The 18,172-nt window shown below is 45.3% G+C and overlaps 1 protein-coding gene across 3 annotated transcripts in view; it reads left to right on the top strand.

Annotated features, from left to right (window-relative positions):
• Positions 1-18,172, top strand: part of dus2 (dihydrouridine synthase 2) — a 115,506-nt gene that overhangs the window by 85,390 nt on the left and 11,944 nt on the right. For all 3 annotated transcript variants that reach the window (XR_005943557.1, XM_041191904.1, XM_041191903.1), the window contains exons 13-15: positions 12,152-12,307; positions 14,343-14,430; positions 15,334-15,407. Coding sequence is in view for 2 of the 3 variants with exons in the window: in XM_041191904.1 (XP_041047838.1) it covers positions 12,152-12,307; positions 14,343-14,430; positions 15,334-15,407 (318 nt within the window). In the remaining variant the exon portion in view is untranslated. The remainder of the gene's footprint in view (positions 1-12,151; positions 12,308-14,342; positions 14,431-15,333; positions 15,408-18,172) is intronic.

Raw genomic sequence — 18,172 nt, 5'->3', positions numbered from 1 at the left:
ACACTGTCTTAATGATGGTGATGAGATGGTGGATGGGGAGTCTCAAGGTGTCGTGGCCAAGGGCCATCTGCTGGCCTTGGGGCCACACCTAGTTGCGCCTCCTTGCCATGAGTGCTAAGACCCGTGTGTTACTCAAAGTGATGGACACCAAATGTGTCCAAGGTGTCTGTTGGGGGAGGGGGTTGGGAGCAGCTGTACTACCTTCTGGTGACTGATCACCAGTAGTGTGGACAGGAGCCGTTGGAGGCCTCAGAGGGGCCACTTTGGTTGGGGTACAGCTTGCGCGTACAGAGTACATGAGCAATCAACCCCAATAAATCCTCTTCTCTGTTCTGCAGGCAAAAACAGAGAGCAATATGCAGGAGTGGCAGCAGACTGGTGGTGGGCACGCCGTGCTGAAGCACCTCACCACCTATGAGGAGCAGGCCATGGAGCTGGGGAGGAGGCAGGCGGCCAAGTCAGCAGGTGTCGGTGAAGCTGGGGTGCCGCAGCCAGGCATTTGAGGCCCACAGTCCCATCCACTCTGTCTCCTCACCATCCAAGGCACTGATGTTTGCTGCAATCGTTAATGCAGCAACACTGCTCATTCACAGACTGATACAGTCAGACACGTGGGTCATACACAAAGGTCCCTCGACCCTTTGAGGATGAGCGTCTCTAGCATCTTCCAAAGTTGCCTTATCCCATTTCTGACCACTATCCCCATGGCCTAACATGCCATGGCATGGCTGCCGCACATCCAAACACATATTGCATCTTAGGAGGGTTGGTACCTCCACCACCCTTCTAGCCAGTGTGCCCCACATTACTCTGTCCAAAAGGTCCTCAGCACCTCACCTGTCAACCCCATGGCACTCAACTTAAATAAATGCCACCACGTTAGTCATCCCTGCGCCAAGGGGAAATGTTGCCTTCTGTCCACCTGTTCTATGCCCCTCATAACGGTATGAAGGTCAATAATGTGACCTGTCAATCTCCTGTGCTCCACAGCAAATATCGTGAGTGTATGCAATGTTTCCTCATCACTCCAACTCCCCAGGCCAGCATGCATCCAGGTCAGGAACCTCTGCACTCTCCCCATTCCAATGCCATCCCTCCCATGAAGCGCAGGTCACAACTGAACGCAGAAGTGTAGATGTGGCCTCGATAGCGTTTTCTGCACTTGCAACATGACCTCCCTTTTCCTACATTCTATTCCTCGGCTAATAAAGGAAGTCTAGCTTCGACCTTGTTAAACACCTTATGTTCCTGTTCTGCTACCTTAACGGGTCTGCCCAGCAAGGTCCCTGTAATCGTTGTGACTTCCCAAGGTCCTACCATTACTCATGTATTCCCGTACCTTGCTTGTCTTGCCCAAGTGCTTAACCGAGCACTTATCCACGTAACATTCCATGTGGCATTCCTTAGGCCATCTGACCAGCCTGTCTGTATGCACGTGTAATGTTTGGGCCTCCTCTTGACTATTTTCCACCCCACCAAGTTCATCTCCTTAGGTTCTTGAAGGGTGAGTGACTTATGAGGCTGGGGGGGGGGAAAAGGATGAATGGCATTACTGACTGAACACTAACTGGTGCACTGTCTTTGTTGTTAATTTCAGCTTCACCACAGTATGGCTGCCAGGAACAAGTCCAGAGCCTCCCCTCCACACCTGAGGGCCAAGACTTGCAACTTGCGTCACATCCTTTCAGCGAGCCAGGCACCAGCGCAGCAACAAACACTTAGGTGGGGAATATAACGTCGGCTAGTGTCCTGGGGCACAATGGAGAGGGCATTTCACATTCGCTGGAGGAGATGGCACGGACAGAAGGTGCCGATGGCACCAGCAGCCAGAGGACTGCAGGGGACCAGGCACCTGCTGAGTCAGGCAGTGATGAAGTGCCTCTGGAGATTTCAGCATGCAGCAGCTGCAGGACAAGAGGCCGGGTGCGCGGGAGCATCTGGCAGGGTTGCATGAGGGTGTGCTTCAGTTGGTCTCTGTGGTGGAGGAGGCCAGGCAGAGTGTCAGTGATGGCATGAACCTCAGGACAGAGTTTCAGGCTTCCTCCATTGAGAGATTGGCGACTCTCATGGAGAGGGGCTTCAGTCAGATTGAGAATCTTCTGATTGGGTAACTGACCTGCAAGCCCTCACAGCACTAATGGCCACAGGTGGTCATTCGCAATGTGGGAGATGTTCTGGGCACCAAGCGTTCGCACTCAGTGCCCATCCATCTGCGGTGAGCAGGGAGGTCCAATGTGACCTCACGTCAATGCAGCAGCTGCCTGTCGTCACTGTGAGCTTCTCTCAGGGCACTCCAGATGAGGGCAGCAGCTCCTCTGCCCCTCTGCCTGTGACCATTGCATCCGTTGAGGCTGCAACAACTGGGGAGGTGCCAATTCTGGAACTGGCCACTCCCTCCCAGGCGGGGCCAACACAGGCTCCACGGGCCAGAGGACGCTCACCAAGGTCATCGAGCCCAATAGGACAGCAGAGTCAGCAGGCTGTCTCACAAGCCACTCCGAGCGATGGGGCGGCACCTAGACGTAGCACCCGAAAATGTAAGCATAAGGCACATTAGACACTCCACAGGTTTGTCATTGGTGATTTTGTGTTGGCCCTAGATTAGGGAATATATAGTTATGTACGTCTGAGCAACGTTTGTGTTTTATTTTGGACGAAATAAAGTCCACTTTCCTGACCATGGCTGAGGGTGTTTCCTTTGTGCTGCGTTTGTATGTTTCACATCTCATGAGTGTTTGAGTGGATATTGATGTTTCTGTACTAAGCCCTTAGTTGCAGCTGATGAGTTGGAAGATGTAGCACCTAAGTGCCATGTGTGGAAGCCCCAGGCAATGCTGGTCCTGTTGATCCATGTGTGTGGAACTAGCTGAAGGTTTGTTGGATTTAAGTGTCCCAGGTGTCCCTGCCTCCTTGGTGTAGTAGCGGGTCGGCGTGCTGCCCCTCATCATCGCCCTGTTCTTCCTCATCCTCTGAGCCACTGCTGGATTCATCATGTGCAGCCTCATCCAGTGCGTCAAGATCTTCATTGTCAACTGCATTCCCCCCTTTCCAGCGCAAGATTGTGCAGAGCGCAGCATGCTACCACTATCACAGAGACGCGAACTAGGGGGTACTGGAGTGCGCCCCCTGAGCGGTCCAGGCAACGGAAGCGCATCTTGAGAAGACTGATGGCTCTCTCCACCACAACCCTTGTGGTGCCGTGGGTCCTATTGTACCGCTGCTCAGCTTCTGCTCTTGGAAGGCGGAGAGGCATCATGAGCCACCTTCTGAGGGGATAGCCCTTGTCGCCCAGCAGCCATCCATCCAGCCGGGCTGGAGCACTGAAGAGCCCTGGCACCTGGGAGTGTCTGAGCATGTAGGCATCGTGGGAGCTGCCTGGGTACACTGCACAGACTTGTAGAACCCGCATCCTGTGATCACACATTATCTGCACGTTCGTGGAGTGGAAGCCCTTCCTGTTGACGCAGGTACCGGGCTCACCTGCTGGCGCCTTGATGGCCACATGTGTGCAGTCTATTGCACCCTGGATGCGGGGGAAGCCAGCAATGGCCGTGAAGCCTCTGGCTCGCTGTGCCTGACTTGCCTGGTCACAGTGGAAGTGGATGAAGGTCAATGCATGCCTGAACAGAACGTTTGTAACTTGGTTGACACAAGTGTAGACAGCTGATTGGGAGACACCACAAATATCACCCACCGACCCCTGGAAGGAGCCAGATGCATTGAAGTGGAGGGCAACTGTGACCTTTAGAGCCACTGGCATGGGGTGTCCACCCACACAGTTAGCAGAGATCTCAGGGCCAATCATCTGACAGATATAGTTGAATGTCCCCCTGACAGTCGGAGCCTCCTTCGGCACTGCACCTCAGTCATATTAAGGTAGCTGCTTCGCTGCCTGTATACCCTGGCATAAGGATAGTGGCGTCTTCTGCAGCCCCTTCCACCTTGGGCAACCTCTTGGCCCTGCACCCCTTGTGCCTGCACCTGGCCACCCAAAGCTGACTCCCCTAGAGGCTGATTGTCCACTCCTGGCCTCCTCCTTATTCTATCCCTCCCTTCCTCCTCAGAGGAGCTGCCTCCAGTGGAGAGGTCAGAACCCATACCCAGGCTAAATGGAGGCCTCCGGAAAGCTGCAGTCCCAATAAAGATTACTGTCTGCAGACTGCTGAGCTGAAGCTTCAAAGTACAAAGAAAGCTATTGGAAATCGATCTGAACTGCTAACAATCACACAGGCAAGTTTAAAACACTTTCTGCATTAAAAACTTCAGAAAAAACATTAACAACCCCTCTGAGCCCACATATCCTGCCCGTGGATGAGGCTAGTTAAAAAATCACTTACCTGCCTGCCCGTTAGGCCCGTGCGCCAAGGCAAAGATCACATGGGCTCCTCAAAATCGGCATCGATTGCCGAGTTAAGGGCCTTAACAAGGCCTTTAATTAATGGCAGGTATGTGTCGCGCTTTATAGCGTACCCGCCCACCTAAATATCGCAATGCCGCGTGCTGATGTCGGGTCGCTTGCGCAACATTTTAAGCGCTGACGTGCAGGCTCCACCACCCGCACATCAGCCATAAAATTTTGTCCCATGACTGGCCAGAGCCTGCAACGACAATGTAACAGGTAACACTTTACACTCAGGCTTTCCAGTTGAAGTGCTTAGGTAGGTAGTTTCAGTGTTTAATGTTGACCTAAAATATGACCAAAAATCATAGCAGAAGGAACGGATGCGCACATAAGATTTTGAATTATATCCTTCAGGAGCCTTACTGACAGGACAGGAACAAAATGTAAAAAAAACCTCTGTTCTTGGAAAACCATTTATTTTTTTCATTAATATGCCAGCTGTTGACTACATTTTATTTAACGTGAACGTGTTCTGCCTGTGCCCTCCTATTGCAAACACCAGATTTTATACATCAGGCATTGTCTGAAATGAGGAAAATGCATGTTTTAGTCATGAGTCTTGAATTTTTTCTGATAACTTTATCTAAAACACCTCTTCCAAGTAGCTACGTTTTGATTTTGCTTAAGTCTAGGTTGTAATTCTGTCAAGTAAAGTGAAATGAATCAATAAGTCCCCAAAGAAAATAAGTTGTACTTGTTTATATTTTTAATTTTCATTCAGTTTATTTTACATGCACTAAAAAGACTTTCCAGTTGTGCTGCCCATGAACAGAAGCTTGAATAAATAACTAACTTCTGAATATTGTGCTGAATTATGATATGAATCATGTCACATTTTATTGGACTATATTGAGATGATTTGTTTGGTGCTTGTGCTGCTGGTAAATGTCCTAGCTGCCAGTAGGATATATCACCCTGCACTGCCCAAAATCTTCCTCTGGTAATTTTAACAGACAGAAAATTGCAGGCTCTTCATTTCCGAATTTCCAATACAGGCAGGCAAGTGGGATTGCTATGTACTGCTCGGATTGCAAATAATGAAGTATTCCCCTTCTGTGGCCATTTGAACCGGGTTCAAAGACTGAACAGAACAGAATGCTGATTGGTTGGCAAGTGGTGTTGCCATGGAGAATGTACTTGTGATGGTGACTGACAGCTAACTGCCAAGCATTGTTTGAAATTTAAACCAGGCAGCTTGACCCTGATTGGTCAAAGCATTGCCCTGAGGAATGAGTCAGCGATGCTTAGCAGTTAACTGTCAGTCACCATCAGTGGTGCATTTTCCATGGCAACACCACTTGCCAACCAATCAGCAGTCCCTTCACATACAGTATAAATTGTTGTTTTCCCCCTTAAATTGGTATTCTTGCGAGTATCCTGATCAGTGCTAGACAAAAAGCTTAGGCATGTATCTTTTTTCAGCAATACTTCCTTAATAATGAACTCCAGCATTTTCCTGCCAACTGATGCCATGTTATTGCATTAGCTTTGTTACAATCTCCTCTCACTTCTTGATTAAAAACTTGGTCCCACAGTATAGCAACTATTAGGGGACCTATCTACCACTGTGTTTTCTGCTCCTTTTCATTTCTTATCTCCACTTACATTAATTCTACTTCCAGCTCTTCCAAGCCATGATCCTTCATTACTTCTGTCTTTATGTCAGGCTTTATTATGAGGGTTGCACCCTCTCTCTCTCTCTCTCTCTCTCTCTCTCTCCCCCTCTCCCCCCCCCCCCCCCCCCCCCCCCCCCCCACCCCCCAAGACACCGGCTAGTCCACCTTTTGCATTTATTTGTCTCTTTGGAATATAAAGGGCCCAGGAATATTTAATTCTCAATCTTGGTCATCGTACAACCACGCTTCTGTAATGGTTGTTAGATCAAACGCATTTATCGCTGTGCCATTAACTTGTCTATATTGTTACAAATGCTTTGTTCATTCAAATAAAGTGCTCATAATTTAAACTTTTCACCTTTTCCCTGATTTAACTTATTCACTGATGTACTATTACCATTAAACTCTCTGTTCCTTCCTCATAGACTCATAGATGTTTACAGCACAGAAGGAGGCCATTTGGCCCATCGTGTCCGCGCCAGTCAACAAAGATCTGACTACACTAATCCTATTTTCCAGTGCTTGATCCATAGCCCTGGAGGCTAAGGCAACACAAGTGAACATCTAAATACTTCTTAAATGTTACAAGAGTTTCTGACTCAACCTCCCTTTCAGGCAGTGAGTTCCAGACTCCCACCACCCTCTGGATGAAAAACTTTCTCTTCAACTACCCTCCTAGCCTTCTTCCTCTTACCTTAAATCTATACCCCCTGGTTATTGACCCCTCTACTAATGGAAAAAGTGCCTTCCTATCCACCCTATCTATGCCCCTCATAATCTTATACACCTCTATCAGGTCTCCTCTTAACCTTTGCTGCTCTAAGGAAAACAACCCCAGCCTATCCAATATTTCCTCATAGCTCAGACCCTCCAGCCCAGGCAGCATCCTGGTAAATCTCCTCTGCACCCTGTCCAATGCAATCACATCCTTCCCATAATGTGGTGACCAGAACTGCACGCAGTACTCCAGTTGTAGCCTAACCAGCGTTTTATACAATTCCAGTATAACCTCCATGATCTTGTATTCTATGCCTCAGCTAATAAAGTCAAGTATCCCATATGCAGTCTTAATCACCTTATCTACCTGTCCCGCAGCCCTCAGGGATCTGTGGGCATGCACACCAAGGTCCCTCTGATCTTCAGTACTTTCCAGGGTCTTACCATTCATCGTGTAATCCCTTGCCTTGTTAGCCCTCTCCGAGTGCATTACCTCACGCTTTTCCGGGTTGAATTCTATTTGCTACTGTTCTGCCCACCTGACCAGTCCATAGATATCCTTCTCCAGTTTACGGCTATCCTCCTCACTATTTACCACCCTACCAACTTTCGTGTCACCCACGAACTTCTTGATCATACCTCCTATATTTAAATCCAAATCATTTATGTACACCATAAACAGCAAGGGCCCCAGCACCGAGTCCTGCGGAACCCCACTGGAAACAGACTTCCAGTCTCAGAAACATCGCCCTCTGCTCCCTGTCTCTCAGCCAATTTTGGATGCCACTTTTCCTTGAATCCCATGGGTCTTACTTTCTTGACCAGTCTACCATGAGGGATCTTATCAAAAGCTTTGCTAAAGTCCATGTAGACCACATCAAATACATTACCCTCTTTGGCACTCCTAGTTACCTCCTCAAAAAATTCAATAAAATTTGTAAAACACGACCTTCCCTTAACAAATCCATGTTGACTATCCCTGATTAATCCATGTCGCTCCAAGTGCAAATATATTCTGTCACTACGAATTCTTTCTAGTAACTTCCCCACCACTGAGATTAGACTGGTTGGCCTGTAAATCCCTGGCCTATCCCTTCCTCCCTCAATGTTAACAGTTCACCAGTCCTCTGGCACCTCACCTGTGGCCAGACAGGATTTGAAACTTACTGCCAGGGCCCCTGATATTTCTTCCCTTGCCTTTCTCAAATCCCTGGGATCCATCTCATCTGGGCCTGCGGATTTATCCAATTTTAAGGCTGCTAAACCTGCTAGTACCTCCTCTCTCTCTCTCTCTCTTAATTTCCTCTAATATTTCACAGCTCTCCACCCTGATGCGTATACTTGCATCGTCCTTTTCCATTGTGAAGACCGATGCAAGGTATTCATTGAGGACTGTACCTCTTCCGGGTCCACACATACAATACCTCTGTGGTCCCTAATTGGCCCTATTCTTTCCCTAGTTATTCTCTTGCTCTTTATATATTTAAAAAACCGCTTTGGATTTTCCTTAATTCTACCCACCAACATTTTCTTGTACATTCTCTCAGCTTTCCTAATTTCCTTTTTAAGTCCCCCCCTGCACTTTTTATACTCCTCTGGGGACTCTGCCATATTGTGCCCTCGGTACATGCCATAAGCTTTTCCTTTTTTCTTAATCCTAACCTTGATGTCCCTTGACATCCAGGGTTCTCCAGACTTGGTCCCTCCCTTTGTCATTACAGGAACATATTTGCCCTGTACTCTTGCTATTACGTTCGTGATGCCTCCCACTGCTCTAACACCGTTTCATCTGCAAGTAGCTGCTCCAGTCCGCTTGGACCAAATTATATCTCGTCTTAGTAAAATTAGCCTTTCCCCAGTTTAGAACTTTTATTCTTGGCCCAACCTTATCCTTTTCCACAACTATCCTAAATCTAACTGAGTTATGGTCACTATCTCTAGAATGCTCCCCGACTGATACGCCTTCCACTGCCCAGGCTCATTTCCGAATATTAGGTCCAGAACTGCCCCCTCACTTGTTGGGCTTTCTACATACTGGCTAAAAAAGTTCTTCTGGATGCAACTTAAGAATTTTGCTCCCTCCCTACCTTGCACACTAAAACTATCCCAGTTAATATTTGGGTAGTTAAGATCCCCTACTATTACTGCCTTATTATTCTTCCATTTCTCTGAAATTTGATTACATATTTGACTTCTATCTCTTCTTGACTGGGGGCCTATAGTACACACCCAATAGAGTGTTTGCTCCTTTTGTATTTTTTAATTCTACCCATATGGCCTCATTTGGTATCATCCCTCCTCACTGCTATAATTGATTCCTTGATTAACATTGCGACTGCCCCCCTCCACTTCTATCCCCCTCTCTGTCTCATCTGAATACCCTATAACCAGGAATGTTGAGCTGCAAATCCTGCCCTTTCTTTAGCCAAGTCTCGGTCTTAGCTATGATATCATACTCCCACGAGCCTATCTGTGCACTCAGCTCATCTATCTTATTCCTTTGGCTTCTTGCATTAAAATATATTCCATTTAGCCTTGCTAAACTCATTTCTTTCTTGCCTAGCCTATGTTTCCTCTGCGCTCCAGACTCACTTACTAGTGTTTTAACTTCTAATTCCATGGCCAGGATATTGAGGTTAGCGAGTGGGGGGTGGGACCCACTCACTGACGCTTAAAATGACGCGAAATGACATTGGGCAGAACTCCCGACGTCACCCCGCATCACTTCAGGTTTCAGGTCGGTGGGGACATAGCCGAATCAGCTGTGCGCCCGCCAACCTGTCAACGGCCAATTGAAGCCATTTAAAAACTAATTGAACTAGTTAATGGACCTGCCTGTCCAACCTTAAGGTTGGCGAGCAGGCCGGGAGCCCTGGCGGGCTTCCGAAAAAGCATGAAACCTCATCCACGGGCGGGATGAGATTTCACATCAGTTTTTTTAAAATTTAATAAAAGTTTGGTTAAAAGTGATGGACATGTCCCAACTCATGTGACAGTGTCACATGAGGGGCCATGTCAGGGGAATTTTATTTCTCTACATTTACCATTTTTAAATTTGAAGCCAATCTCCCTGAGGCAGCACTCTCAGCTTGGGGAATCTCCCCCCCCCAACCCCCCCTCCTGCACACGGGACACATAGCACTTCCTGGTGGACGTCACGCTGGGCGGGCCATTCTTGTAAAATGGCGGCACGCCCCCAATTGGGGGCGCCGATCGGAGCACCCGCTCCTGAACTTCCCCCCCAAGGGGGGTAAATTCTTCCCCATCTGAGCTTCTCTCTCCTCTGAACTACTTTTCAGGATCCCATCCCCCTGCCAATTTAGCTTAAATCCACCAAACAGCATTAGCAAACCTCCTGGTAAGGATGCTAATTCTTGTTCAGATGTAACCCGCCCAACTTGTACAGGTCCCATCTCCCCCAGAAATGGTCCCAATGCCCCAGGAATCTAAAGCCCTCACTCCTGCACCATCTCTCCAGCCATGCATTCATCTGCTCTATCCTTATGTCCTTATACTCACTACTGCGTGGCACTGGGAGTAATCTGAAGATTACTACCTTTGAAGTCCTGCTTGCAGGACCTTTTTTCTCTTTCTTCCGATGTCATTGGTCACAACATGGACCACAACTGTTCACCCTCCCTACCTTCAGAATGCCCTACAGTCGTTCTGTGACACCCTTGACTCTGGCACCCAGGAGGCAATATACCATCCTGGAGTCACGTCAATGGCCGCAGAAATGCCTGTGTACTCCCCTCACTAATGAGTCCCCTATTGCCCTTCCACGCTTCTTACTCCCTCGCCCTGAGTAGCTGGACCACCCACAGTGCCATGGTCTTGGCTCTGGTTGGCCTCCACAGAGGAACTGTCACTCTCACTGTTTTCCAAGGCCGAGAAACGGTTTGTGATGAGATGCACTCAGGATCATCTTCTTCTGTCTGGCAGTCACCCGTTCTCTCTTTGCTTGCACGTCCTTAAGCTGCGGGGTGACCATGTCCTGAAACGTGTTATCCACAAACCTCTCAGTCTCGTGAATGCACCTTAGTGCCGCCAACTGCTGCTCTAGCTCCAAAACCCAGAGCTCGAGTTGCATCGGTCGAAGGCACCTCCTCCACACATGGTCATCCAGATCACCAGGAGCATCTAGGATTTCTCACATAGTGCAGTATGAGCAAATCATGGGACTGAGCTCCACAGACATATCTTAACTAAACAGAATATGGACTCTTGCTTTTATTTTTTACCCTTACTCCTAATTAAGTCTTGCTGTTTTAACCTCTCTGTTCTGAAGTTAAACTGAAGTCCCCGCCGCTCTCTGCGTCCTCTTTAAACTGAAGTCTCCGCTGCTCTCCGCGTCCTTTTTAAACTGAAGTCCCCGCCGCTCTCCGCGTCTTCTTTAAACTGAAGTCCCCGCCGCTCTCTGCGTCCTTTTTAAACTGAAGTCCCCGCCGCTCTCCGCGTCCTTTTTAAACTGAAGTCCCCGCCGCTCTCCGCGTCCTTTTTAAACTGAAGTCCCCGCCGCTGTCCGCGTCCTTTTCAAACTTTCCTAACACAATCATCTTGACCCAATTGTTACACTGCTTTTCTCTTTAGATTTATAAATACCCATCAACTGAATACCGCGCCCCTCCACCCCCACCAAACCCCACTTTTTAGCTTGAAACCCTATCTATAGCCCTAGTTACTTGCTTCATCAGGACACTGGTTCCAGGTCAGTTTAAGTGGAGTCTGTCCCAGTAAAGCAGCTCCCTCTTTCCCAGTTGTTGGTGCTAGTGCTTCATGAATCAAAACCTCTGTCTCCCACATGACCCTTTGAGGCATGCATTCACCTCTGATTTGTTTGCCAGTTTGCACCTGCCTTGGGTATTAAGCCAGAGATTATTATCCTTAAGGTGCTTCTTATTAATTTGGACGCATCTTCTCAAATTCTCTTAGCACAACCTCATTCCTCATTCTACCGATGTCATTGGTTCCTGCATGGGTCACAACAACTGGATATTCCTCCTTCTTGAGTTCTTTTCCGAGGTTGAGGAGGCACCCTTGATCCTTTCATCCCTCATTACTTGTTATTAATGTGTCAGTCCAGATTATGTGCACAAGTGCTGGAGTAGGGCTTGAACCCACAATTTTCTGCCTCAAAAGCCAGAGCAATGCCACTGAGATTGTTTTAAGACTGGAGTACAACACAGGTGGCAACACTCTTGTCATAAAAATAATTTGAGGTGATCACACAAGAATTGTATCAAGCAATAAAACACTTGGCTTCTGATTTCTCCCTGCTCCCTCATAGAATATTGATACAAAAATGCATAATTTTTCAAGTAGTGAACATTAGGTATGTAATTTGTTAAAACTCAATTTTTTGTGACTAACATTAAAGGCCATTTAGTAACCATGGTTGTGTTCTTCCTATAAACAGTGAGGCTTTTGAAATGAATGAGTATTATAAAGAAGTTGCGGCTTGCTTGGAAGCAAAGAGGGAAAAGTTGAAAGCAAAATCTCAAGAGAAATCGGAACAAGAATCTGGGGACAATGGATCTCCTGATGCCATACAAATGGCAGTCAGGTTTAACAAGTAAGGCTGCAAAACAATTACAATAATTAGAATGTGATATTAAATTTTTTGGATGGCCTGTGCAAGCATTTTTTCAGAATAGCCCTTTGGGGTAGTTTATGGTTACAGTTTTTTAATAGCTTAAGAATTTATATATATATAAATTATTTTTTATCCTGCCACTTGTCAGAATTAAGTCAAACTTTGCGTTATAAAGTCTGATGTCAGAGAAGTGAACTATTTTGCCTACTGCAACCAGGGCATTCTGATGAAAGAACATTTGTAATCACGCATCAAATATCTGGAGTCAGTTGAATGGAGGGCAAGTCCTAGAGAACTGAGGCTTAATATTTAGTGACATCTTTAATACCTTTCACACTGGTCATTGTATTATCCCCAAACAAGCACATTTGTGATGATCAGATTGAAATTGGTAGCTGATCATTTTTTGAAAGATTAACAGGAAAACATCCATCAGGTTTTGAAACCTTCAATGTAATCAGATTCCCCGGTTTCATAATGTAAATTTACCAAGTTCGTTTAGTTATTTCTTACTATGCCCATTAACTCAGTGCACTTTGGCTTAAGACTGACTTTTATAAATTTTACAAATTTAACCCAAGAATAAATTTATTCACAGTTGGTTAAGTAGACCATGACGATGTTTAGTTATTAATGAGCAGCCCTCCCTGCATCGGCATGACCTTGTCAACGTTTGATATCCTGCCTTTCAATTGGCTTTTAAAAGAGATACCTTTTTAATCCTTCTGTTCTTTGCAGTTTTCTACCAAAATGTACGGAATGAGCCAGGATAAAGTAGATGGGGTAAGAAAATGGGTTTCAAAGCTAGTTTTCTCAGACAGAGAAAAAGAGACAGTGATGACTATATTGGGTTAGGGTGAAAATTAAGCTAACAGGGCTGTCCCAATCTGGTTGTCTAGAGGGTCGATGAGCAGTGCCAAACAGGAAGGTCTTGGGTTAAGCACCTATCCTCATTGCACCACCAGTTTGCTGACATGCTGGATCTCAGCTGAGGCAGCACTTGAGTTCACTGTTCAGGGTTGTACTGGGGGTTAGAATCATCTTGGGTTCCTAATCACTACCCAGCAACTACTGCTGAAAAGAGAGCATGCCTGGAAGATCAACATGCTGGCTTCAGTCTCGTGCAAAAGGGTCCGTAAACTGCACCAACCGCTAATGTGACACAAAAGTAACACTTGCAGCCTCAGATATTGGCTCCTTACCAAAGTTCTATCAGTTACAGTTGAGCTATTCTTTTCATGAATCTGGACATAAGTGGTGCCTCGGTAAGGGAACACAAATCTATGCAAAGCAGTGTAGCATACAGCTGAGTCAAAAGGTTCAAATTTAACAAGCTGTCAAGATGAGAATTTTACAGGAATTACACACACACATTGGGGAAAGGTCTTCCCTGTCCTAACAGTGAAGTATGTTTTCCACAACCTGCTGTACACAGAGTGGGTAGCAATGGTACTCTGTCAACTGCACATAAATCACAGTCGGAATACAGATTGCACCGTGTCCTCCCGGAACTAAAAGTTTCAGGAATTAATTGCAATATGTGTGTACTGTAAAGGAAAAGCTCAAGTGAACCTGGGACAAAACAAATAAAGGAAAATGGCCAGTGGAACGTCGAAGAAACTGCTGCCAGTGGAAATCATCCACTAACCATTTTTCCATCAGTCTCCACGTTTTCCTACTGACAGCAGGAGACTGTTGGCAGATTTAAACACCATTTAATGAGATCTGTAGCCAGAATAGTTTGCCAAAGAATGTAAGCATGCTGACTTAGAAAGTAATTGCAAAGCATCTACAAACCAGTGTAGTGAGTGCACTATCAGTCCTCCTTTCTTTAAACTCTGTACTGAATCTAATTTAATGTCCAAAGACTTACCTGTCTTAACAATTGTTGTACTAAAATTTTTCAGTATTCTTTTTGTCAGCCCCACAAATTGTACCGTTATGAAAATAAAATAATTATGCACAATTTGCATTTCAAATGACTGTTTTATGTTCTTTGTGTTGCTCCCTACAGGCGTGACTACCCACCTCAAATTACCCCCAAAATGATATTACTTGAGTGGTGTCGGAAACAGAAGCTTCCTCAACCAGTGTATCTGACAGTAAGTTTTAAACCATTAGCTTGTACTGTGATTTACGTTTTCACACTGGCAAGCATGCTTTTAACTGGGCTCTCCATTGGTATGCTAAAGGAATATAGGATCCTTGTTTGAGAGTTAGTGTTAATCTGCCCCATGTTAAAATCCAGTTAAACAAAACTGGCAAGTAAAAATATTTTTGCAGCAGACAGAGGATGAACAACTTTGTTCCTTCATAGAAATTGAATCCTTAGCATGGACACTCCTTTACAAGCAACTAATCACATCTTCTCCAAAGCTGAAAAAGGCTACATGACTGACTGTATTCGGAGTTCCTTTAATTTGCACCAGGATAACTGGGCAGACTTTGCCATCTTAAAAAAGCAGTTAGGAAAAAACTGAGCTGATTGATTGAAGTGATTGACTAAGATGCCTAACTGGATGTTTTGTCCCGTGCTAGATGCAAACACCTTTAAATGGTTTACTTAACTGGACCAAATGCAAAGAACTGCAGATGCTGGAAACCTGAAATAAAGATAGAAAATGCAATGAACACTCAGCAAGTCAAGACAGCATCTGTGGAGAGAGAAGCAGAGTCAATGATTCAGTTTGATAAAGTTTTATTAGAATTGGAAGAGGTTAGAAATCTTTACTTCCAATCCTCCTTCTCCCCAGGCTGTACAGTTGGTTAAAAGCTGATAGATCTCTGACTTCTGCTGGTTCTGATGAAAGGGTACAGATCTAAAATGTTACCTCTATATCTGCCTCCACAGATACAGCCAAGCCTCCTGAGTGTTTTTTTTAATTGGATGTTTTGTTCTGTACAAGGCACAAAGGCCTTCAGAAAGATAATTTAACTGGATGTTCTGTGCTAAGTCCAAACACCTTCAGACAGATAATTTAACTGGATGCTTTATTCTTTATTAGGTACAAAGGCCTTCGGACAGATTATTTAATTCAGTTGTGACAGTAGCAGACAAAAACTACAGCTCCTCCTGTTGGTAAGTGATGTGGAGGTTGATTCTCTGCCTCTCACTAAATCCTACTCCTGGTTCTAAAAATCCAGTTGGTCTAAAATGTCCACCAGGCACTTTCATCCAGTCCTGTGGTAAACTTTTTGTTACAATTAGTTAGATTTGTCTGCTTTAATCTCAGTCTGATACTTTATTTTGCTGTTTTCTTAAGCACTGAGTTTAAACTAAATGTAACCTAGTCTAAACACACCACTCTATGAAGATATAAATTTGTATTTAATTAGTGACTGAATGTTAACAAAGAACTTTACAGAAAACAAAATGTTGCAGACTCTTGAAACTATTAAAGAAAACTGTGCTAAAGATTAGGTTTTTTTTAAATGTGAGTATGTTTACTTTGTGCTTTAAAAGAGCTTCCATTGCACAGTATAATGATCTACTGAGAATGTAGCCTGGGAAACAGCAACATTTGTTAAAGATACTGGAACTATTAGATGTAGAAAATGGGCCAGATCCTTGTTGAATTAGGTAGAATAGCTGTGACCTGCTGAGTTGCACCAGACCAATTGGTTCTCTAAGGCCATCTACTATCTTTCATAAGTAGTGTCTAGATCCATAAATTTTCCTGACCATTTGCTGCAAGCTGCTTGTGATGTTCCACTCGCCTTATATACTTTGGGATGTCTTTGCAAAAATGCAGCAACCCCTTTGGTAGTTTCCCGTTGTTAATGGGCAAGATTCTGTGTGTAGAAAAAATGATTGGTATCAGGCTGTTTAGCTGTTTCAGTTAATTGAGATCATATTGGCAATAATCGTAGTTTCTGCAGTTTGTTGCTTCCCATGAGTAATAAATATAATCTCATTTGATTGAATAAATGGATCACTTTTGGTAGCCAATCTTGTTTGGCCCATCTCAGTCAGGAAAAAAAATTGTTTCTGGCTCATCAAAGCTTAGGAATGAAGCTCTTCCCATTTCAAGTATGTTGACATCAAGTAAACATGTTAGGTGTAGCACAACCAGAGGCAAAGTAAAGTTCCATCAAATTCAGCTCTACTATACCAGTATGACATTCTTTCCATTTCCTACCCTCAGGCAACCATTCTGTGGCAGCTTTGAGTAAGGCTGTCATTTAGTTTTGAAGTAGAACAATTTTGTGCTACAGGCCCATGCCTACTAGGAATTGGATTAAGGTTGCCCAAAAAGCAACAAAAGCTATGGACCCTGACAACATTCTAGTTACACCACTGAACACTTGTGCTCCAGAACTAGCTGCAACTCTAGCCAAGCTGATCCAGTACAGCTACAAGACTGGCACCTAGCCAACAATGTGGAAAATTCCCCAAGTATGTCCTGTCAATAAAGAGCAGGACAAATCCAACCTGGCCAGTTACTGCCCCATCAATCTGTTCTCGGTCATCAGCAAAATGATGGAAGGTGTCGTCAACAATGCTATCAAGCAGCACTTACTCAGCAATAACCTGCTCACTGACACTCAGTTTGGGTTCCACCAGGGCCACTTGGCTCCTGACCTCGTTTCAGCCATGGACCAAACGTGGCCTACAATACCAAACATGGATCAAAGAGCTGATTCCAGTGGTAAGGTGAGAGTGATTTCCCTTGACATCAAGGCAGTAATTGACTGAGTGGCATTTAAGGAATCCTAGCAAAATTGAAGTCAGTGGGAATTGGAGAAAACTTGTCACTGGCTGGAGTAATACCTAGCACAAAGGAAGATGGGTATTTTTCTATTTATTCATGGGATGTGGGAGTCACTGGCTAGGCCAGCATTTAGTGCCCATCCCTAATTGCCCTTGAGAAGATGATGGTGAGCTGCCTCCTTGAACCACTGCTGTCCATATGGTGTAGGTGCATCCACAATGCTGTTAGGGCTGTTCCTTTTAGACTTTTTAATGGTTTGATACAACTGAGTAGCTTGCTTAGGCCATTTCAGAGGGCTTTTAAGAGTCAACCACATTATTGTGGGTCTGGAGTCACATGTAGGCCAGACCAGGTAAGGACGGCAGATTTCCTTCCCTAACTGACATTAGTGAACCAAATGGGGTTTTACAACAATGGTTTCATGTCATCATTAGACTCTTAATTCCAGATTTTTATTGAATTCAAATTCCATCATCTGCCATGATGGGATTCGAACTTGGGTCTCCAGGACATTACTCTGGGTCTCTGAATTACTAGTCCAGTGACAATTCCTGTGGACTTTTACTGCCAGCAGATGGAGCCTTTCATTTCATCTGTCTGAGCCATATTTAAACTGATTCAAGGATGACAGGCCAAACAATGAACCTAATGTACTACCTGGTTACCCCATGCAGGTGAATTCTGATTTGAAGACTTACTTTTCTTCCGGTGAAACAATGGGGGAGCTATTACCACAGATCTGTTTGACAGCATAGTCGAGAATGGCAGCTGAATTTATGTTTTTCCACCTGTCCAAATGTCCTCTCAGTTATGGTCATTGGAGGTCAATCACCTCAGCCCCAGATATCACTGCAGGAGTCCCTCAGGGCAGTGTCCTCGGCCCAACCATCTTCAGCTACTTCATCAGCGACCTTCCCCAGATCATTAGGTCACAAGTGGGGATGTTCATTGATAGTTGCACAGTGTTCAGCACCATTCACAACTCCTCAGAAACTGAAGCATTCCATGTCGGCATGCAGAAAGACCTGGACAACATTCAGGCTTAGACTAAAAAGTGGCAAGTAACATTTGAGCCACGTAAGTGCCCCAGGCAAGGACCATTTCCAACAAGAGAGAATAAACGTCCATGTCC

This window comes from Carcharodon carcharias, chromosome 7 (assembly GCF_017639515.1).
Source record: "Carcharodon carcharias isolate sCarCar2 chromosome 7, sCarCar2.pri, whole genome shotgun sequence".
NCBI classification, from domain to species: Eukaryota; Metazoa; Chordata; class Chondrichthyes; order Lamniformes; family Lamnidae; genus Carcharodon; species Carcharodon carcharias.
Note: the sequence above shows the minus strand (reverse complement) of the source record. Positions and strands in the feature narration are given on the sequence as shown.